The sequence below is a fragment of the Pleurodeles waltl genome, chromosome 6 (genome assembly GCF_031143425.1).
Source record: "Pleurodeles waltl isolate 20211129_DDA chromosome 6, aPleWal1.hap1.20221129, whole genome shotgun sequence".
NCBI lineage: Eukaryota > Metazoa > Chordata > Amphibia > Caudata > Salamandridae > Pleurodeles > Pleurodeles waltl.
The window spans coordinates 1,316,731,669-1,316,754,853 of NC_090445.1; the positions used below are offsets into that span (position 1 = coordinate 1,316,731,669).

Genomic DNA, 23,185 nt, shown 5'->3' on the forward strand with positions numbered 1-23,185 from the left:
ATTTCTTTGCACTAAAATTTTGTTGTGCCCTTCAATCCACGTCTGGCTAGGTTTAGTTGGCAGCTCCTTGTGCATTCACTCAGACACACCCCAAACACAGGGTACTCAGCCTCACTTGCATACATCTGCATTTTGAATGGCTCTTCCTGGGCTGGGAGGGTGGAGGGCCTGCCCTCACACAAAGGACTGCCACACCCCCTACTGGGACTCTGGCAGACAGGATTGAACTGAAAGGGGGCTTGGTGCATTTCTTAGAGACTCTTTGAAGTCACCCCCACTTCAAAGGCACAACTTAGTATAAAACAGGGCCTCTGCCCTACCTCATCAGACACTTGCTGGAGAAGAAACCTGAACCAGAAACTACATCCTGCCAAGAAGAACTGCCTGGCTGCTCAAAGGACTCACCTGCCTGCTTTCTACAAAGGACTGCTGTCTTGCTGTTGCCCTGCTGCCTTGCTGAACTCTTGTCTGGCTGTGAAAGTGCTCTCCAAGGGCTTGGATAGAGCTTGCCTCCTGTTCCCTGAAGTCTCAGGACCAAAAAGACTTCTCTCTTTTACTTGGACGCTTCGTGCGCCGAAAGTTTTGATGCACAGCTTGTTTCGCGGCGAGAAAAACGCCGCACTCTGACGCTGATCGATGCGACGCTCTTGGGACAATCGAAGATCCGACGCACGGCCTTGCAAGGACAACGCCGCCCGACCTCGAGAAGAGAAATCGACGCGACGCCTGCTGTGAGATCGTAATTTCAACACGCAGCCCCGCAGATCGAAGTCTAGAGGAGAAATCGACGCGATGCCTGCCGTGAGATCGTAATTTCGACGCGCAGCCCCGCAGAACGACGCACAGCCGGAAAACAAGCAGGAAAATCCACACACAGACCCGGGACATCTGGTAATCCCCGCGACCCACAGAAAGAGACTGTCCGCGCGCCGGAAAACGACGCACGACTTCCCCGCGTGGAAAATAACGACGCAAGTCCGTGTGTGCTGGGGAGAAATCGACGCACACACCCTTTTCCCACGCACCTCTTCCTTTGTGGCCCTCTGAGGAGATTTTCCACCAGAAACCAGGTACTTTGTGTTTGAAAGAGACTTTGTTTACTTTCTAAAGACTTAAGACACCTTATATCACTTTTCAGTGATATCTTTACAAATTCATATTGCAACTTTGATCGTTTTGACCTGAAGATACCCAGATAAATATTATATATTTTTCTAAACACTGTGTGGTGTATTTTTGTGGTGTTATGCTATGGTGTTGTATGATTTATTGCACAAATGCTTTACACATTGCCTTCTAAGTTAAGCCTGACTGCTCGTGCCAAGCTACAGGAGGGTGAGCACAGGCTGATTTTGGATTGTGTGTGACTTACCCTGACTAGAGTGAGGGTTCTTGCTTGGACAGAGGGCAACCTGACTGCCAACCAAAAACCCCATTTCTAACATTGGTGATCAGCGGTGAGGATAGGACTTGTGTTTGTGCAGTGACATACAGTAGCTAAGTATTTCACTACCTACCCACAGTTGAAGGTCAACTTGATTTTTCATCTTTTTTGGCTCTTGGTTCTCTGATGTCCTCCTGGATATACTATTGATATTTTGGACTTTGGATTTTGTTTTTTGCTGATAAGATCTTATCAAAATGGGATTGTGTACCTACTCATTCTTTGTTCGTACTGACCACCTCACTAAGGCTGACCTAAGGAAGCTTTGCAGAAAATGGGGCCTTCCTGTAGCAAGGAGATCTACTAAGGCGGAGATGCTCCATCACTACATAGTCTGGGGGGAGGAAAGATGGGGAGAGAGAGAGGCAGCAAGAAACCAAATGACTAAGTACCCCTCAGATGAGGAGGAGGACTACGCACAGGAGGAGGAAGACTTCTCACATGAGGAGGAAGACTACTCAGAGTTGGACAGTGACCCAGAAATAGATGAATGGCTCCGAGGTCAAAGGCGACAGGAGCAACAATTAGAGGAGTATCTTGCAGAGGTTGAGGCAAAAAGACTCTTAGCCCTGGAAGAAGAAAAGGTTGCAGCTCAAGAGCTGAGCTGTAAAGAGCTGAAACTGGAGGCCGGAAGGGCTGAGTCCAGTTCAGATGGTGGCAGCAAAAATCTTGCATCTAGTACTGCTGAAGGAGGGCACAAGCCCAGAGATGTGGTGCCCAACTTGAAGAAGGGAGTTGACACACCCCAGGCGGTTCAAGGGTATGAGGTAGTTCCCGTTATGCACAGGGTCCCTGAGAAGGATTGGGGGACTGGCACAGGGAGTCATATTCCTACTGGGGGGAGGGACACTTTACTGACTCTAGCAGAGTGTGACAGAGAAAAGGGTTCCCCCCTGGTGGACGTCCTGGATATAGAGTGTAGAGACATCCCAGAAGAGTATGGGTTGAGTGTCAGGGACAGACAGATACTGTCTCACCAGTCTCAGGAGGGTGAAGTAGAGTGCTTTTCCAAGGTTGAGTTACTGGGTGGTTGGGTGAAGGGTACTGTGGTTAATACATGTGAAGGGCAGAGTGATGTAATTGCTGGAGAGCATATGTCTGGTCCTTATTTTCCAGAGCTATGCCAACACCAGGTGGAGTGTGAGTTCTCTGACCCCAGGGAACTTACAATGGAGGCAGACTTCTGGGTGAGTACCAGAGAGTCTGAAGAGGCATTTGGGGGTGCTCCTGAAGGGAGTGGTCTAGGTGGTTCCCAACCGAGTGTGGTGGGAAAGGATTGTAGTGTCCCAGGTAGGTCCCAGGTCCTAGAGGGTTCCATGAGGGAACACCAGGAGGGAAGCCTAGCCTGTACCGTAGGGCCACCTTTTGAGGGAAGCCCGCAGTGTCAGAAGAACTTGGGGGGGTGACTGTAGCCAGCATCCCAACAGTTCTGGTGTCTGGCAGTACCCCTCCTAGTGAGGGGGTCCAGAAGTCCAGACATAGGGTTGAGAGGGGGTTGCAGACCCCAGTGGAGGACCTTGAGAGTCAGGGGACAGCTCTGAGAGCAGAGCCCCCCAGGAATGACCCAGGTGAAACCGTTTCTGGTTTGGGGGAAACCCAGACTCTGCCGGATGGGCAGAGGTCGGGAGACCTGCGCCAACCAGACTATTGTGTGGCCCTTGGGGACGGTGTGTCCCTTGTGGGGGGTGAGAGTGCCCCCCAGGAAGTCCTGGCATGCCAGGCAAAGATTCAACCTCAGGGTGGTGACTCTGGGTTGGATACCCAGGTTCAGAGGTTAAACTCTGACCTGGTGGGGGGTAGATGTGCCACCCAAGAAGTCCTGCTGTGCCAGGCAATTGTCCAACCTCAGGGTGTTGACTCTGGGTTGGATGACCAGGTTCAGAGGTTAAACTCTGAACTGGTGGGAGGTAGGTGTGCCCCCCAGAAAGTCCTGGCGTGCCAGGCAATTGCCCAACCTCAGGGTGGTGACCCTGGGTTGGGGAACCAAGCTCAGAGGTTAAACTCTGACCTGGTGGGAGGTAGATGTGCCTCCAAAGAAGTCCTGCTGTGCCAGGCAATTGTCCAACCTCAGGGTGTTGACTCTGGGTTGGATGACCAGGTTCAGAGGTTAAACTCTGACCTGGTGGAGGGTAGGTGTGCCCCCCAGAAAGTCCTGGCGTGCCAGGCAATTGCCCAACCTCAGGGTGGTGACTCTGGGTTGGGGAACCAGGCTCAGAGGTTAAACTCTGACCTGGTGGGAGGTAGGTGTGCCTCCCTGGAAATCCTGGCCTGCCAGACAATGGTTCAACCTCAGGGTGGTGACTCTGGGTTGGCTAACCAGGTTCAGGGGATAAACTCTGACCTGTTGGGGGGTAGGTGTGCCCCCCAGAAAGTCCTGGTGTACCAGGCAGTGGTCCAACCTCAGAGTGCTGACTCTGGGTTGGATAACCGGGTTCAGAGGTTAAACTCTGACCTGGTGGGGGGTAGGTGTGCCCCCCAGAAAGTCCTGGCGTGCCAGGCAATTGTTCAACCTCAGGGGGGTGACCCTGGGTTGGATACCCAGGTTCAGAGGTTAAACTCTGACCTGGTGGGAGGTAGGTGTGCCTCCCAAGAAGTCCTGCTGTGCCAGGCAATTGTCCAACCTCAGGGTGTTGACTCTGGGTTGGATGACCAGGTTCAGAGGTTAAACTCTGACCTGGTGGGGGGTAGGTGTGCCCCCCAGAAAGTCCTGGCGTGCCAGGCAATTGCCCAACCTCAGGGTGGTGACCCTGGGTTGGGGAACCAGGCTCAGAGGTTAAACTCTGACCTGGTGGGAGGTAGGTGTGCCTCCCAGAAAGTCCTGGTGCGCCAGGCAATTGTTCAACTTCAGGGTGGTGCCTCTGAGTTGAATGGCCCAGTTCAGAGGTTAAACTCTGACCTGGTGGAGGGTCAGTGTGCCCTCCAGGAAGTCCTGGCGTGCCAGGCAATTGTTCAACTTCAGGGTGGTGATTCTGAGTTGAATGGCCAAGTTCAGAGGTTAAACTCTGACCTGGTGGAGGGTCAGTGTGCCCTCCAGGAAGTCCTGTCGTGCCAGGCAATTGTTCAACTTCAGGGTGGTGACTCTGAGTTGAATGGTCAGGTGCAGAGGTTAAACTCTGACCTGGGGGGGGGTAGGTGTGCCTCCCAGGAAGTCCTGGTTTGCCAGGCAGTGATCCAGTCTGAGGGTACAGACCCTGGGCTGGAAGACCAGGTTCAGGGTGTCCCCCCGGACCTGGAGGGAGGGGCTACTGATAACAGTGACCCTACCATGTTGTCTTCTGAGGAGGCCACTCCTAGTTGGAGGGTGCTGGACCCCAGAAGGGAGGGCAGGGGGAGGGAAGCCTCACCCCGGGCCCTAGTCCAACCTGAAGGTACAGGCCCCAGGTTGGAGGGCCAGTTGCATGTTAACAGCCCTGCCCTGGTGGAGGAATGGTACAGGGCGACTTCTCTAAGCACCCTGACCATGTTGGACTCTGGGGGTATCGCTCCAGGAGGGAGGGTACAGAGCCCCAGAGGGGAGGACCAGGTTCAGGCTGTCATCCCTGACCTGGTGGAAGGGAGAGTGGTTAAAGGGTGCCCAGCACCTGGGGCTACCGCCCCCCACTCTCCACGGCCACAGTGGTAGGAGAGCTTTGAGAGGCCTGGGGCCTGGCTCTCATCCCTGGCAGCTGTCAGTAATCACTGTGGCTTGCTGTCCGGGTGGACAGAGTTATCCCTGGGGAGGGGACAAGTGTCACACCCCGGGGGTAGAGTGGGCAACACCACTGTGTTGGTCATGGTGGTACTATCCTGCACCTGGGATACATCTGTGAGCAAAGTAAAGTTAGGTGCTTCACAGATGGGATCCGCAGGTAAGGAGAAAGGTTCCCCATGGGTTGGCTTAGTGGGCCCTGAGAGTATGGACAGAGGGATCCAATTGGAGTCAGGAAGGCGAAGAACTGGAGCATGCCCCTGCTGGTGTGGGCCTGGGTCCTTGTTCTGTCGCCTCAAACAGGGAAGTAAATCAGGATAGTGATTGTTCTCCCCTGGCTTTAGGCTGGTGGGGGGTCATGTTGGACCTGGCTTTTTGACAGGGACATCCCCAAACTTTTTGCCTCCTTCCTCCTATTTTTTCTGACCTGTTGTTGTTGGCTTTTGACCTCTGGGCACTTTACCACTGCTAACCAGTGCTAAAGTGCATATGCTCTCTGTGTAAATTGTACTACTGATTGGTTTTTCCATGATTGACTATTTAATTTACTTGTAAGTCCCTGGTAGAGTGCACTACATGTGCCTAGGGCAGGTAGATTAAATGCTACTAGTGGGCCTGCAGCACTGGTTGTGCCACCCACCTCAGTAGCCCCTTAACCCTGTCTCAGGCCTGCCATTGCAAGGCCTGTGTGTGCAGTTTCACTGCCACTTCGACTTGGCATTTAAAAGTACTTGCCAAGCCTAGAACTCCCCTTTTACTACATATAAGTCATCCCTAATGTGTGCCCTAGGTAACCCTTAGAGCAGGGTGCTGTGTAGGTAAAAGGCAGGACATGTACCTGTGTAGTTATATGTCCTGGTAGTGTAAAACTCCTAAATTCGTTTTTACACTACTGTGAGGCCTGCTCCTTTCATAGGCTAACATTGGGGCTGCCCGCATACACTGTTGAAGTGGCAGCTGCTGATCTGAAAGGAGCAGGAAGGTCATATTTAGTATGGCCAGAATGGTAATACAAAATCCTGCTGACTGGTGAAGTCGGATTTAATATTACTATTCTAGAAATGCCACTTTTAGAAAGTGAGCATTTCTTTGCACTAAAATCTTGTTGTGCCCTTCAATCCACGTCTGGCTAGGTTTAGTTGACAGCTCCTTGTGCATTCACTCAGACACACCCCAAACACAGGGTACTCAGCCTCACTTGCATACATCTGCATTTTGAATGGGTCTTCCTGGGCTGGGAGGGTGGAGGGCCTGCCCTCACACAAAGGACTGCCACAACCCCTACTGGGACTCTGGCAGACAGGATTGAACTGAAAGGGGGCTTGGTGCATTTCTTAGAGACTCTTTGAAGTCACCCCCACTTCAAAGGCACAACTTAGTATAAAACAGGGCCTCTGCCCTACCTCATCAGACACTTGCTGGAGAAGAAACCTGAACCAGAAACTACGTCCTGCCAAGAAGAACTGCCTGGCTGCTCAAAGGACTCACCTGCCTGCTTTCTACAAAGGACTGCTGTCTTGCTGTTGCCCTGCTGCCTTGCTGAACTCTTGTCTGGCTGTGAAAGTGCTCTCCAAGGGCTTGGATAGAGCTTGCCTCCTGTTCCCTGAAGTCTCAGGACCAAAAAGACTTCTCTCTTTTACTTGGACGCTCCGTGCGCCGAAAGTTTCGACGCACAGCTTGTTTTGCGGCGAGAAAAACGCCGCACTCTGACGCTGATCGACGCGACGCTCTTGGGACGATCGAAGATCCGACGCACAGCCTCGCAAGGACAACGCCGCCCGACCTCGAGAGGAGAAATCGACGCGACGCCTGCCGTGAGATCGTAATTTCAACGCGCAGCCCCGCAGATCGAAGTCTAGAGGAGAAATCGACGCGACGCCTGCCGTGAGATCGTAATTTCGACGCGCAGCCCCGCAGAACGACGCGCAGCCGGAAAACAAGCAGGAAAATCCACGCACAGACCCGGGACATCTGGTAATCCCCGCCACCCACAGAAAGAGACTGTCCGCGCGCCGGAAAACGACGCACGACTTCCCCGCGTGGAAAATAACGACGCAAGTCCGTGTGTGCTGGGGAGAAATCGACGCACACACCCTTTTTCCACGCACCTCTTCCTTTGTGGCCCTCTGAGGAGATTTTCCACCAGAAACCAGGTACTTTGTGTTTGAAAGAGACTTTGTTTACTTTCTAAAGACTTAAGGCACTTTATATCACTTTTCAGTGATATCTTTACAAATTCATATTGCAACTTTGATCGTTTTGACCTGAAGATACCCAGATAAATATTATATATTTTTCTAAACACTGTGTGGTGTATTTTTGTGGTGTTATGCTATGGTGTTGTATGATTTATTGCACAAATGCTTTACACATTGCCTTCTAAGTTAAGCCTGACTGCTCGTGCCAAGCTACCGGAGGGTGAGCACAGGCTGATTTTGGATTGTGTGTGACTTACCCTGACTAGAGTGAGGGTTCTTGCTTGGACAGAGGGCAACCTGACTGCCAACCAAAAACCCCATTTCTAACAAAATCCTACACCCTTTTTTATGATGGCATTGTATTTAATTAACATTCACAAATGACTGTTTCTCCGCATGTTTATTCCACCCCATAGATAAAAATGCATCTTTTATGGAGGGTGGTTTTTAAATTGCCTGTTTGAAAATAGGCATTTTCTTGCCTAACTATTTGGTGCCTCTACTTGGCTGTAGAATACACATCTGGGTCAGGATGACAGTTGGGCTGGTTGTGAATTTACTCTAGACAGTCACACAAAGGGAGCTGAGGTGTGCCCTGCATATCCTGATAGGTCTTCCTGGGCTAGACTGGTGCGAGGAGCTGGCGCTTGCACCTGAAGTGGGCTGTGCCTGTCCTTACACAATACAGTCTTCAACCCCCTAGAGTGTGTCTGGGACCAGGGCAGGAAAGGCAGGGCCTTGTCCACTACAAAGAATTTCCTTTGAAGTTTGCCTACTTCAAAGGCAGAAATCAGTATAAGTATTGGACCAAAAATCCCAGACCTTTAGATCACTTCTGGATCAAGAGGAGACTCTGCCAAGGAGAAGAGCCGAAGAGCTGTGAGGATGAATACTGCCCCTTTGCTGTGTGTGCTTTGCTGGGTTGCCCTGCTGTTGCTGCTTCCGCTTAGGAGAGGACAAAGACTGGACTTTGCTGTGTTTTCTGCTTGTAAAGTTTCTCCAAGGGATTGGATTGAGCCTGTTAAGAAGTCTCAGGGACATCAAAAACGTAAACTCCCAGCCCCTGGTTTCTCTTGCTGAGGATACTGACTTGCCAAGCAGTACCCACTCCAGTTCCTGGGCCCTTGGGAGTGAAGTCTAGCAGAAAAACAAAAAGAACCAGGCACACCAACTCCAGAGACTCCAGAGTCGGCTCCGCTACCTGACTCCACACCGCTGCCTGCACCAAAAGCCGTGGTCCCAGCTGAAGTGCGACGATCATGACTGAAACCGCAGGCCTGATGCTCAGCAGCACCTCTGAAGTCCTGCAAAATCATGAGTCCTGTGTTCCGTGTCACCAATGTCAATGACACCGACTCCGCGGTGGCACCTGTGACCCCTTGGTGTGACCATGACACTGCAAAGTCCCCATATCGCTCCTTGAAGCGCTGGACTCATCAACCCCCCGAATTGTAAGGAACTAACGCCTCATCGCAATCGCCGCCTCACCTCCTCTGCCTCCATAATGAATCAATGCCTCCCCTCCCCTGCGTAGTAGTGAGGAACCGAAGCCTCACCTTCTGCATAGCAGTACGGAACCGACACCCCACCGGCTCCAGCGATGCCTCACCCACCTGACTCTGTGCTACGTCTTTGACTCTGCCTCATTTCTTCAGTACTGTACCTGGGGTCCGAAAGACTCCGTGACCCACACCACCCTCCCTCATGAGTGGCGTCAGACTGTTGGGAACGACTCTGTCATGATGTTGTGATAGCACCAGTTGGAGCTATTGATTTTCTAAGTGATTTTATTGGGAGTTAATCTTTCAAAATTCATGGCTTTGCTTGTGTATGTTGATGTTTTGTCGTTTTGGTCTTGTTTCACTTAGATAAATATTGGCTATTTCTAAACTGGTGTGGTGTCCGTTTGTAGTTTTTCCACTGTGTTACTGTGTGTGGGTACAAATACTTAACACATTGCCTCTGAGATAAGCCAGTCTGCTCGTGCCAAGATACTGAGGAAGTGAGCAGGGGTTATCCTAGGAATGTGACTCCCTTACCCTGACTAGACTGAGGGTTTGTACTTGGACAGGGTGTAAACTGACTACCAACAATAGACCCAATTTCTAACAGTACCTAAGGAAGATTTTCATTGTGCTAGGGTCACATAAGGTTGTGTTTTATTTCAGTGTTACAGGGTGTACTTGAGGTCATATTTCATTAGCAAGCGAGGGTGTATCTTGTTTCATTACAGTGTAGCAGTGAATTTTTTGGAGTGGGTTGATGAGTGCAATCATGTTTGGTGGAATGTATGTGCTCACTGTGCTTATATCCTCAATACATGTACCATAAGTACATGTGTTAGTGGTAGATCTGTATCACCATTAGTGCAGTATTGGCCCAGTACAGTTTCTGTAAACAATGACGAGGCCTCTAAAATGTTACTGAATACAAATACCACTTAAGATGCCTCTTCTTTTCACTAATCCCGTCCCTTTACAAACGCCATCTAAAGATTTAAACTACCCAAGCATTCTCAAAGAATTGTGCCTAGGGCAATTCATTATTCCAAGTTGCAGAAGGTGGACTACTTGGTTGAAAACTGTAGCTGTCTCGGGCAACATCGGAGGGTACAGTAGATTTCGAACAGATGCGTAGGCCTGATATATTAACATATATATTAATTGCAGAGCTCGGAGCACTAACGGTCTCTTATAAGGCAATCTTTGCTGATTCTCGATGTATAAGCCTGAATCAGTACTTTGTGTGCTCAACAACATCTTTCTCAGCCTGAAATTCATTGTCTAAACCAATGCTCATTGACCTTGTCAACGTGTAGCTTGAATGTGGATGAAATATTGACATCTTTGTTGTGGTGAGCACCGAGTCGCTGTCTGCGATATTGCGCATAATTTTTCCTTTAGCTATTAAACTAAAATGTGATTTCTGTGGACTCCTAGTCATGACCTTTCAGTGGAGACTGTAATTAGCTTTGTCACTTTCAATCACGCAGTTATGGCCTGGGGGCTAAATGTTCTCGTTGGAAGATGCAGTACATGGTTCTTTCCTCAGGCAGCTCCTCAGTCTTTTACACCCTCGTAGCTGAAAATATATCTATCTCAAGGCTTGCATGAAAAGACAGGCACCGTGGAGTCATCTTTCATCACCCAGAAGTGATAAAATGCACACCAATAGGATGTGTTCACACCCGGGGCCAGATCGCGTACATTGCCCCAGTGTCAGACTTTTAAAGCAACGTATTAACGGGGTTATAGCCCTACTCTGTAGCCAACTATTGACTCTTTCTGTAAAAATGACCCCAGCAGAATACATGCAAGTGTCCAGGGCAGTGTTTTAAAAGCCTTCTAAAGCACAAAGCCTTTGAACTACCAGCCCAAAGTAAGCCCAAAATGAACCAGTCCCAGCCCAAAAAGTAGCCCAAACTTCTAACACTGAAATAATGCATTTGTAGGCTGAAGCAAACATTTTAAAGCATAAATCCCAACAGAACCAGTGCAAGGGATGGTTATGCTGGGCAGAGTATGACAAGGGATGTAAATAACTTAGCCACTGACTGAGATCACGAACACCACCACCCAGGTTGAGCCCTGACCATGTTCCCTCATTTCCCATATCTCAGCCAATGAGACCGCATTTGTGCTTGCGCTGCTTGCAACCAGAGGGAAATAAATGAATAATTGGGCTGAGCACACAGCGGTCAAAGTGCATTGAAAAAAGTTTGGGAACTGTGATGCTGCATGCAATGGGGCGTGGTCAATGAGTGTGGGGGCAAGGTTAAACGTGTGGCTAAAAAACCCAAAATATTCTCTTTTAGGTAGCTACATACATAACAGTTAAGATAATCATTGGTAAGTGTACTACTGTTAATGCACTGAGAGCTTTGTGTGTAACCAAAAAGCCACAGAATGAAATATTGGTTCATGCAATGGGGAATAGTGGCTTGTTTGTTGTTAATGCTGGGAGGGCCCAGCCTTTGACCGAAAGCACTGAGAAAATACAAGTAATTAGGTTAAACTTTATTACAGGCAGTATTAGATATACTGGTACCAAATGTGCAAAACATTTTCAGATAATATGGTGGTTTCACAATATAGGTTTAAGTAATACCCACACACAAGCACAGCACAAGTCTGCGACTCCTTGTCCGCCACCATGCACAAGAGGGTCCAGGCCATGTGTGTACCATTGCAGCTTTAAACTGCGCCGCTGGAGCAGGCCAATAACTTTTGGCAGGGCCGTCAATTGGTAGCGCTTTCGTGTGCTACTAGATTGACAGCCTTCAGCACCAACACCACAGCCATGCAGGGATGGACGCACCACCATCAACCTAGAGTGTGTGCGTGCATGGTGCACCAGACCATGCAACATGATGTTACATTTGCAGTTCACACACCTGCAGTGCTGCTGCTGGTTGCACATGTTTCTACAATTTATAATTTGTATCCATTTCCTCCAGACTACATTCTACACAGAAAGCCCACACTGTCCAATTATGCTGCGCGCATGCTTCGTTATCACGTGCTCATTCGCTGTCAGTCAGCAACGGCAGCCCTGCCTTGTCCACCGCAAGCCGTACAGTCAGGCCCTTTTGCATAGTTAAAAATGTGATTACTTGTTACTGTATCATTACAGCCAGCCAATCTCTATGTGTTATCATACATACTGTACATTATCTTCTCACGGGGGGACGAGGATGGTGGTGGGTGAGGGAGGAGACCAGAGGCACTGGCGTGGTGAGGTGACGTGTTGGGCCACTGGTACACATGGACAACAACAGGCTAATAATCACCCAAAAATTAGGCACCCGCAATTGGTTTTTTTCCTCACAAATGGGAAAAATATCACCCATTTGTGCAGGAAATAGCCCAATCTGGCATCACTGGTCCAGAGGGGTCTCTCTCTCTCTTTCTCTCTCTCTCTCTCTCTCTCGCTCTTTCCCTGGCTCTGTTTCTCATTCTCTCATGTACATAGTGCCGCAGAAGCTGGCGCATCACATTACTGTGCTAACTTTGAAGTGTAATGTAAGTCTGAATTCGCTTATTGTTAATATAGTTAACAAGCATCTCAAAAGAGAGGACTTTTACAGTTATTTTGATTTCTGATGTATTTTTCTTTCTATAGGTGGCCTACTAAAAAGTTGAGTGTGACGAGGACATTTTATGGATTTTGTTATGCGCAATGAATTATTTTTTCTGTTACTATTCAGTTTTTATTATAGATCATAATGCAGATGGACCCTATTACCAAGTGATTTCAATGTTTAAATGTACGGGATTGCATGAATAAATATGCTTGGGGTGACAGTCTAGTCTTTGTGGAATAAAAACTGCATAAGTGTACATGGTAGCGTGATTGCTCCGAAGGCAAGTCCGTCTGCTCCCGTCACTGCCCGGAATGCACCATGCGCCAGGACCCCTGGTCGTTTTAAATCGTATCGCTACTCCAAGGAAGCAATATTGAGTTTGGATGTTTCAGGTAGGCAACCAGATTGTAGCTTTTTAAAATGTGAAACTAATCAAAACTACTTTGGTTGCAAAGCCTGCAAGTTTACCCCTCATTTTGAAGATCCCGACTCCTTGCTGGGACGGGGCAGGGCATGTAAGCCTTTGGAGCATATGGTTAACCCTCTGAGTTGCTTTTTAGTAAATGTCCGGGGTCTCTTGCCAAACATAAATTAGAATTTTTCAAGTTTTTAGAATCTCATAAACCTCAATTGGTATTTTTGACCGAAACTTGGCTAAATTATACCTCTAACCCAGATATTGGCACAGCATTGCTGGCAGGCTTCGCCATTAGCAGACATGACAGACAAGGCAGATGTGGCAGCGGTCTTGTAACAGTTTACCACATCTTGTTGAATCTTTCTTGTGACCCGCTAACCATTTTAAACTGCAAAGCCCTCTCCTTTAGATGCAAGATCATAGACATTTACACTTTTCACACACTTTTGATTTACAGACCCACCAAGACCTAAGACCACATTTTTAGAGGATATATGTAATCATATCGATATTAGTGTGCAACACTCTAATTACACATACTGTATTAGTAGATTTTAACATTCACTTATATGATAGAATGATAAATAAGCTACTATCTTGACGGAGTCGCTGAGTTGTCTCAAACTGACTCAAAGAATAAAATCTGCCACTCACAAATATGGACACATTCTTGATGGCATTTTATCAAATGATTCCAACCTCAGCTGTGAGGATATTCTGCCTTTGATCTGGTTGGACTATATGGCAGTTCAGCTTAGTTTACACGTCCTGACATTGTTGCATACTACCAAAATGCCAGTGCAGAGTAGAACTATTCACCTATGGAATAAGATCGATTAAAAAGGCCTGGCAGAAAGTCTTCATTTGACTAAACCTGATCTTGGTAGTGAATCCAATGTAGCCACTGCCATCTACCATGAATAGATGAGCATGGAAGTTCTGAAACAAGCACCTAAATAAATAGTCAAATTGCACAGGAAACGTCCCTTGGTTCTCCACCGCTCTTGTAGTCATGAAACCAAAATGCAGCTGACCTGAGAGAATTTGGAGACATAACTATAGTGAGGCAGGCAGACACAATTACAGGAAAGCTATTGGTGAACATAAAAAAAATATTCTGGATAAAAAGACCACATTTTACACAAATAAGATTGAATCAACTCTGAACTCCTCAAAGGAACTTTTTAATGTAGTTCAGTCTCTTTCAAACCCAAACTCCTCTATCCAGTCACCCTCGGAACCATTATACAACAAGATTGCTGAGTTTTTAAAAAATGAAGTTGAAACAGTATATAGATAATTCGACCCCTTCTGCACTGTAACTGATCCAAGCCAAGTGCCCCCGGCCTTAGACTTTGAGAAAACCGAGTTTCAGAATTTTCTATGACTAAGCATACACCAAATGGTCCTGCTTATTGGTCAAGTAAAATACAGAGCTCCTTCCGACCCCTGCCCACCTAAGATCGTGCAGGCAGAAGTAGATAGCCTGGCACCAGTCCTTGCAACCCTGATGAATGTCATCACAACAAGGATATTTTCCAGCCAGTTGGAAAAAGGTCTCAATTTTTCTACTGTTAAAAAAGCTGTCGCTAGGCCTTAATGAGGAGAAAAACTTCAGTCCAATCTCCCGGCTCCCTTTTCTCAGGAAATTACTTGAAAACCATCTTAATGCCAGTTTATCTGGATTTTTAGAGGAGAATAACTTGTTGGGGGATACGCAATATTGTTTCAGATCAGGCGGTAGCACTGAGACAGCACTGATAGCTGTCTCTGAGAAGATTAGATCTATTAGAGATAATGGCGGGAGGGCGGCAGTGGTCCTTTTAAATCTCTCTGCTGCGTTTGATACGGTCAGCCACACCCTCTTCCTGCTGGTCTATCTTTCATCCTGCTTCTTATTGCTCAGGTACTTTAGGAAGATGTTGCCTTTCATTCCGTTCCAGCTTCCAAAATTGGTAGTCATGGGCATTTAAATTTGGTACTCAGCAAGCTCTAGATGCTAAAGAACACCGTTGCTCACCTCCTAAAGAATCTCCCTATCTATGTCAGTGATATGGCCTTTGACAGAACTTCACTAGCTACCCATTAAGAAGAGAGTGACCTTTTAAGCACCCTGTTTAGCCCATAAGGCTTTATACAATATCAGACACAACGATCTTACAAGTAAAATCAGGTGGTACAACCCGAATTGAAATTTGAGATCAGCTGCATCTGTTCGATGGCATGTGTGGCTGTAGACACACATGCTCTGCTAATTTCCTGCCATATAGTTTTGGGTTTGGAGTGTTACAAGTTGTTTTTCTTCGAAGAGTCACGGGATTGAGTGATTCCTCCTTCTCGGTCATACTGCAAATGGGCATTGAGTCCTTTGTTAGATTGTTTTCTCTCCTCCGTCGGGTTCGGACATGTATTTGTTCGCTCCGTTTTTTACTTGTTCCAGTCCAAAACTCTCCTTTACTCTATCTTTTGTTCAACAATATTGTTCTTTCAATCACAAGTTTCAATCTTCTGCGTTCTTACTTTCCATTTCATCGGGTCGAGTTCTGACCACGCGCCCTTCAGGATGGGCCGTTGCCCCTTTTTGGGCCTTCCTCCATGCGACACAGAAGAGAATGTTGATCTGACAGTACAGACACCATTTCATTTCTGCCCTCGATGCCACTCAAAATCCCCCCACACCGATCATCATCAGGTGTGTAGTTTTTGACTTTCTCCCCATCAGAAGGAGGTTACCTGTAATGCTTGCAGATCCTTCAGATCCAAGAAGACCATTTGGGATTGAAGAGCAAGTAGGCAAAGGATGGCACCCAAATCCCTAGAATACACCCCGGACTTCTTTGGAACTAGAACAGGAGGAGGCCTTCTCCATTCAGGACTCAGGCTCCGATGTTCAGTCTGACATTGAGAGTCAAGACATCACACCATACTAAGACCCATTAAAGAGGTCACTGGACCGCCACTGCCACCAAGCTATCGTCTGTCTTGGAAATCCACTTTAGCTGCCACTCTCCTCGGCTCGGCACCAAAACTAACCAATAATGTACCTCCATCTTCTGCATCAACCTATTCCACCTCAGTCCGAACGTCTTCCACCAAACCTTTGGTACCAAGCACATGGGCTCTGAAGCGACCTGCATCTGCTGCTGCTTTGGCACTTAAAAAGGTTCACTGACCAAAACAGTTGGTGTCCGACAATACAGAAGACCACTCCTTCGGACCATCTGGACTCCAGCCAATCCTACACTACACCATCTTCAATCAAACTGAATTTAGAAGTTATGGACTTTAAACATCACCGCCTCCACATTTAAGAAGGGATAGGGTGTATTGTTGCTTCTCCTCCCGGTCACCTTTCAGAAGAAATTATCAGTTCAAAAGGCCTTAGACACTACACCTCCACCAGAAAAAAAGGCCTCCAAGGACAAAGCCGTCACTTCTTTGCCTAGGCCTTTGCCTCCTCATCTGCCTCTGCCTCCTCCTCAACTACCTTCCTCACCACCTCCAATTCCAATTTGTACTCCACCTTCTTCACCTCCTCATCTTCTACCGCTCCTACTGCAGGAGGCCTTACCACTCAGGGTTCACCATTGTTTGTAGGGGCAGATCTAGATGCTACATTTCCAGATCCATAGAATACATATGACCCTTATCCCATGATCAGTACCAATCCAGACTTGTATCTCGCACAACCATCCTCCCCTGAAGACACTACCAGTTACAAACAGGTCATAGCAAGGGCAGCTGCCTTTCATAATGTTCAACTGCGCAAAGACACAATAGAACAGGATTTATTTTTGACTCTTTGACCACTACCCATAAAAATATTCGCCTCCCAATGCTCATGTGCATGATTTGTCATACAGATGATATCTTCAAAGAGCCAGTCCACTCTAGGATTGTAACTCCTAGGGTGAACAAAAAGTATAAGCCTGCTCCTTCAGATCCACTATATATCAGGCCTCAGGTCCCACCAGATTCAATAGTGGCTACCAACTATGCTACAGGGGCTCTCCTCCTCTCTTCCACCAGATAAGGAGAGTAAAAGGCTCAATGCTAGAGGCAAAAGAGTTGCTGCAAAAGCAGCAACCCATTAGGACATTGCCAATTTGCAGGCCTTGCAATCAAGATACACCCGGGCTCACTGGGATGAGATGGAGGAGCTCCTCCAATATCTTCAAGATGAGCACCGTAAATGAGATCAACAGATTGTCTCTGAAGGACAGACAATCTCGAATAATTCAAAACACTGTGCATTAGATGCTGCATACACAACTGCAAAGGGGGTAAACACCAGGATACTTCTAAGGGGACATGCATGGCTTAGATGCTCTGGCTTCAAGGGCAATAATGTCAGAGGCTGGGGCAACAGCACTACTACCTGTTCTCTGCCCCATCAGCTAAACACTGACTACATACATTTCCCCAAACCCCACACTACACCGGTAGGGGGGGCAACTTTAGGATTACTACACATAATGGACATACATAAAATCAAACCTATGGGTCCTCTCCATAATCCAGCATGGTTATTGTCTGGCGCTCACTTCCACAACTCCAAACATTCTTTCTCATTCCCACAGATAATATCACAAACATCTCACCCTTCTAAAGGATCAGGTACAATCCCTGCTCCTCGAGGATGCTATAGAGACTGTCCCATTGCAATACCAGGGAGCAGGAATATACTCCCTATATTTCCTTATCCCCAAAAAGGACGGAACGCTCAGACCATTCTGGATCTCAGACCGTTAAACCATTACATTCTCTCAGAACACTTTCACTTGGTTACTCTTCCAGATGTTATTCCACTTCTTCCACTTCTTCAACATGATGATTTAATGACAGCCCTAGACTTGAAGGACACCTACTTCCACATACCCATCCACCCTGCACCCCAGAAATACCTAAGGTTTGTGGTGGCAATTCAATTCAAAGTCCTACCTTTTGGAGTCACCACCAATCCCAGAGTATTTACAAAGTGCCTAGATTAGTCGCAGCACATCTCAGAAAGCAAAAGATTAATGTGTTTCCTTACCTAGATGACTGGCTCAGCTGACTACAGCAGTGTCAATCCGATACTCAAACCACAGTATACCTACTTCACAAGTTAGAGTTTACTGTCAACTTTCTTAATTCCCATCTACAACCTCTTGAGATTATCCATATCTGGGAGCTATTCTCAATACACAGTTGGGGTTAGCATATCCCAGCATGCATTCACAATTATCAGCTAATGCTTCCCACAACTCACTCAGACAATATGGAAGTGGACTCTGCACCACCACATTCAATTAGTGGTAGAGTATTCCCTAGGAACAGACAACAACTTTGTAGACCTGCTCCGCCGGGTGCAGCAACAAGTCCATGAATGGGAACTCCATGTAAAGTTCCTTCAAATTTACTTCAAAAGTGGAGAACTCCCCAAACAGACCTTTTTGCCACAGATGAAAATGCAAAATGCCCAAGCTTTGCATCCAGGTACCCACACCCTCTCTCCAAGGGTAATGCTATACGGATGAACTGGTCGGGGATATTTGTTTACGCTTTTCCACCTTTCTCTCTCACTCCATTCCTGGATGAGACAACCGTCCCTCACCATGATCCTTGTAGCTCCCACCTGGGCATGAAAGCCATGGTTCACTACACTTCTGGACCTCTCACTGGTCCCCCATGAGAAGCTTCCCAACGGGCCAGATCGTTTCACACAGGAACAAAGACAGATCAGACATTCAGTCCTCAAGTCACTCAACCTTGTGATATGGCTCCTGAAGTCATAGTTTGGTTATATACAGTTACCTTCTGAATGTATGCACATTCTTAAGGAAGCTCATAAACCTACAACTAGAGCATTTTATGCTGCAAAATGGAAATGCTTTGTTTGCTTTTGTCAGACCAAACACATTAATCCCCATAAAGACTTCAGTCCAAGACATTGTTTGCTATTTGCTTCATTTGCAGAAAGCAATCTTGGCTTACACTTCTATTTGTCTACATCTTGCTGTCATAGCTGAATATTTACAAAACAGACAACATACTTCCCTGTTCAGAATCCCAGTCATTAAAGCCTTCCTGGAAGGCCATAAAAGCACGATCTTGGAATCTTTATATCGTGCTCATTAGGCTCATGGGACCTCCTTTTGAGCCACTTCAGTCATACCCTATTCAGTTCCTTTCCTGGAAAGTGTCATTCTTAGTCGCAATTACATCACTCAGACATTAACATTAGAAGAACCTTTCTTTCAGATACACAGAGACAAAGTGGTTCTTCGTACAAACCCAAGGTTTTTACCCAAAGTGATTTCTCAATTCCATATCAATCAAACCATTGAGTTACCAGTTTTCATCCCACAGCCTGATTCAGTTACAGAAAGAGCACTCCACACTTTAGATGCCAAACTGCCTCTTGTTCACTACATTGACAGGACAAAGACTTCAGGAAAACTAAACAGCTCTTTGTAGCTTTCTCTGTTCCTCAATATGGTAACCCAATATCTACAGATGATATAGCCATATTGATAGTTAAATGCATACAAAACTGTTATACTAAAGCAAAAGCGACTACCAATAACTCCTAGAGTACATTCTACTAGGAAAAAAAGGAGCCACCATGGCTTTCTTAGGGACCATTCCTTTAGCTGAAATTTGCAAAGCAGCTACTTGGTCTACACCACATACATTCACAGAGCATTATTGTGTAGATATTCAAGAACATCAGCAAGTCAATGTAGGGCAGGCTGTACTATGAATTTTTTTTCAAACAACTGTAACTCCTACAGGATAGCCACAGCTTTCATGGAGGGAGCGATTTGCAGTCTATGCAGAGCGTGTGTGTCTACAGCCACACATGCCGTAGAATGGAAAATATTACTTACCCAGTAGACATCTATTTGTGGCGTGTAGTGCTGTAGATTCACATGCACCATCCCTCCTCCCCGGATGCCTATGGCCATTCAAGTTACCTTGTATTTGTTTATACTTGTACCTATGTACATACATTTGCATGGACATCTCTTTTTCTATGATCTCTCTCTCACCTGCCTGCGGGAAAGCAATCTAACAAAGGACTCGATGCCCGTGCTCAGTATCACTGAGAAGGGTCACTCGATCCCATGACTCAGAAATACTTCTTCGAAGAAAAACAACTTGTAACACTCCAAACCCAACACAAGATGGCAGGCCATATGCAGAACCTGTGAATCTACAGCACTACATACCATGAACAGATGTCTAATGGATAAGTAACATTTTCCTTTCTTGTTTCTGTCCCTAGAATAAACAAAGCCTCCTTGGGTGGTTGCAGCTTTGTTTATATCACCTATCAGCTCTAGAATAAATTACCTTTACACCTCAGAAGCCAACCAAATCTCCTCAGCTTCTGCAAAAAGCTGAAATCTTGACTGCAACCTATGATGCTTTAGTATGCTCTTTCAGATTCTTAGCACCAAGACACCTTTTGGTATTTGTGCGCTCTAGAAATACTAAATCTAAATCTAAAACAATGGCTATTGATCAAGTATGATTATTTTAATTATCAACCCACACACTTTATTCATTGTGTCAAACCCCAGGTATTTACCACAATAATTATTTTTGTTGTCTCGACCTATCAATGTAAATGGTAAACGATTAAGTAAACATTCAAAATGACATACAAAATGGCCCTTCCATGTTCTAACTAAAACCTAGTAACATCTAACAACAACAAAAGTATAGAGGTGCCTGACAATGTCATGAATAAAATGTGTACGTTTTTCTTGATAGGTAATCTCATATTTGGTTCAGAAAATCAAAGTAGACCCTAATGGGGGCAGATTGTCAAGAAACGCTAATTGACCCCTTTAATATTATTTTTATCTTAAATCAATTGTCCACTGAATTCAAAGTTGTTCCTCAACAAATATGTGCCAGTGTGTTTCGTTTCACAGTGCCAGTGCATTTCGCTCACATGTTAGGAACACAATTTATAGAGGTCTTCTCCAGGGCCAAAACAGTGTTTCTCTGTCAGAACACAGTTTCCAGTGTTAGTTGAAAATTGTCTGTGGGGGTCAGTAAATTAAAATGTATTGAACAATTTATTTAAGATAATTAATCTTTACAGTGTACATTCTTATAAACGTGATCAAGAGTCCTCTAGTTCAACTAAGCCCATGTCTAGTTTTGAAAACTTGCTAAATTTGTCTTAACTGCTAACACTGGTCTCGTTTGGTTTTATTTTAGATCCAAACGTCCAGCTCCTGTTCCAACAGCCACCCCTCGCGTCGACTCTCCAATGCCAATGATCCCCCATCAGAAGGTAGGTGGCCATGGTCTCTTTGGACCTCTGTGGAGGAGAGCCACAGGACGCTTTGTTTATTATGGCTTCAACTTTGTCATATTGAAATGCTCATTGTTCTATGATGCATCAATTGAATGTACTTCCTTATATCACCTTTCAATAGCATATACATTGCTAGATGTTGGATATACTGCCACTATGTTAATAATAGGTAATGCTGAACTTTTTGAATTAAAATGGATCCTTGTCTCATAAAGCTGCACAGATGCAATTACTTGTTTAGAAGTTTAAAATATAATCGCTCACCTCTGAGTTCTACGTTCTCAACCATAAGAATCTCCCTTAGAAATAACTATATTTAGCACATCATTGCATGTGCTGTCCCTGTCAGCAACTGCACATTAAAATAGTAAGTCATCTGGGATAATCTCAGTCTTCAATGGCTGAGACCGCACACAGTAGAAAAAGGCACCCATTAGCATACATATGCTGTTTTTTTGCTCAGGGAAAAATAAAGGTGATGGGTAGAATACTTGCAAACGTTTTAGCTTCTAACTGTTACTCTAGGTGCATTCCAGTCCATCTTTTTTTCTCTCAGTGTGCCACTTCAGACTGAGAACATTCGTGTGTAAATCGGCGTTGGTCCTGCTTCAATAGAACCAATCAATTTTGAAGTGGTATGCCAGATCCCCTCCAAATGGGAACACACGCACCTCCAGTCCAGTTTTGGTCTAATTTGACCTCATCAATGAGGTATAACTTGAGTCATGGGACACAGTGAGCATGGAATCCGGGATCATTTTCTATCTGACCCAGATGGACATTACTGTCACTGTGAGGACTGGTCGGGTCACCATGTTTTAACATGTATAGCGCACTCTGCTGCTGCAAGAACACAAATGGTGGATACTGCATCCTAATGGCTACTCGTTTTTTTCAACCAGGATGTCCGTCTTTCATTGTAATTCCCAATACTGAAAATGCTGAGCCATCTTTGTTCTTGTGTGGTGGAACACTCTCATTAAGAGACTGAGAAACTGATTAAGACCTGAGTGTCCTGACACAGCTAACCAAACGTCTGAACATAGGGAGGTTGAATAGTAGACCTATCGAGAGCCTCTTGTTCAGCGGTGTTTGGCTACTACCCAGCATCCTCACAAATGCATTTCCTCTTTTTTTGCATAGTTCTGTAGTTTTCTAAAGCATGAACCTGACCCCAGAAGGTGTCAGAACAGTATACTTATGTGTTACTTAACTTAAGGAGCCAAATTGTAAAGCATTATATTACTGACAAGATGTATAATTCATAGACATCACACATAAAACAATAATATTCGGAGACATAAACCAAACAAATCTAAAGTCCATAACAAGCAGCTGTCTTGAGGACATGTGATACTTCTCAGCGATTCTTGCTGGGTTCATGTTGCTGTGTGAAGGCAGGTTTACGTTTAGCCAAAAACAGAATGTATGTGGTCTACTGAAAAAAGGAATTGGCTAGCTTCAAGGAGACCAATATAGTGATGATCCTCGAGCTGCATACATGTACACAAGAAAAGAAGCATGCTTTGTTAAGTATGAGAGTTCCATCCTGAAAGCGAAAAGCAGTGCTTAATTTGTAAAAACAAACAAAAAAAAAGTAATTGGTGACAGTCTCTAGAATATTACTTAGGCGACCTACACCAAGCCTGCAACTTTTCCTCTGCCTCTAATATAATCATAAGACTCAAGTATCTGCTCTAAACCTACGGATGAGCAAACTAGGTGTGTGGGCTAGCAAGACAGGTATTTTATTCTGTACTCATTAAGCATAACATGTCCCAACAATAGTTGAAGAATCTCAAATTGCCTCTGTTGGTTCTCGATAAGACCACAACCTTGCAGCAAGCATGCTGTATGTCTCATTGAACGGGTAGGATGTGTATGAGGGGTGCTTACAATGTCAGTATACGTCTCCGGAGATGTCACAGAAAATTCAAAAATAAGACCGTTCCTTGTTATTCTATAACCTAAGCATGCATGTTACTCCGTGTCCTAAGCGGGTAACGATAGACATGAGATATTGGCATTGAGAGTGCA

The 23,185-nt window shown here is 46.0% G+C and overlaps 1 protein-coding gene across 8 annotated transcripts in view; it reads left to right on the top strand.

Annotated features, from left to right (window-relative positions):
- LDB3 (LIM domain binding 3) overlaps positions 1 to 23,185 on the top strand; it is a 508,962-nt gene that overhangs the window by 220,904 nt on the left and 264,873 nt on the right. For all 8 annotated transcript variants that reach the window (XM_069240605.1, XM_069240599.1, XM_069240600.1 and 5 more), the window contains one exon: positions 21,049 to 21,124. In XM_069240605.1, the coding sequence (XP_069096706.1) occupies positions 21,049 to 21,124 (76 nt within the window). The remainder of the gene's footprint in view (positions 1 to 21,048; positions 21,125 to 23,185) is intronic.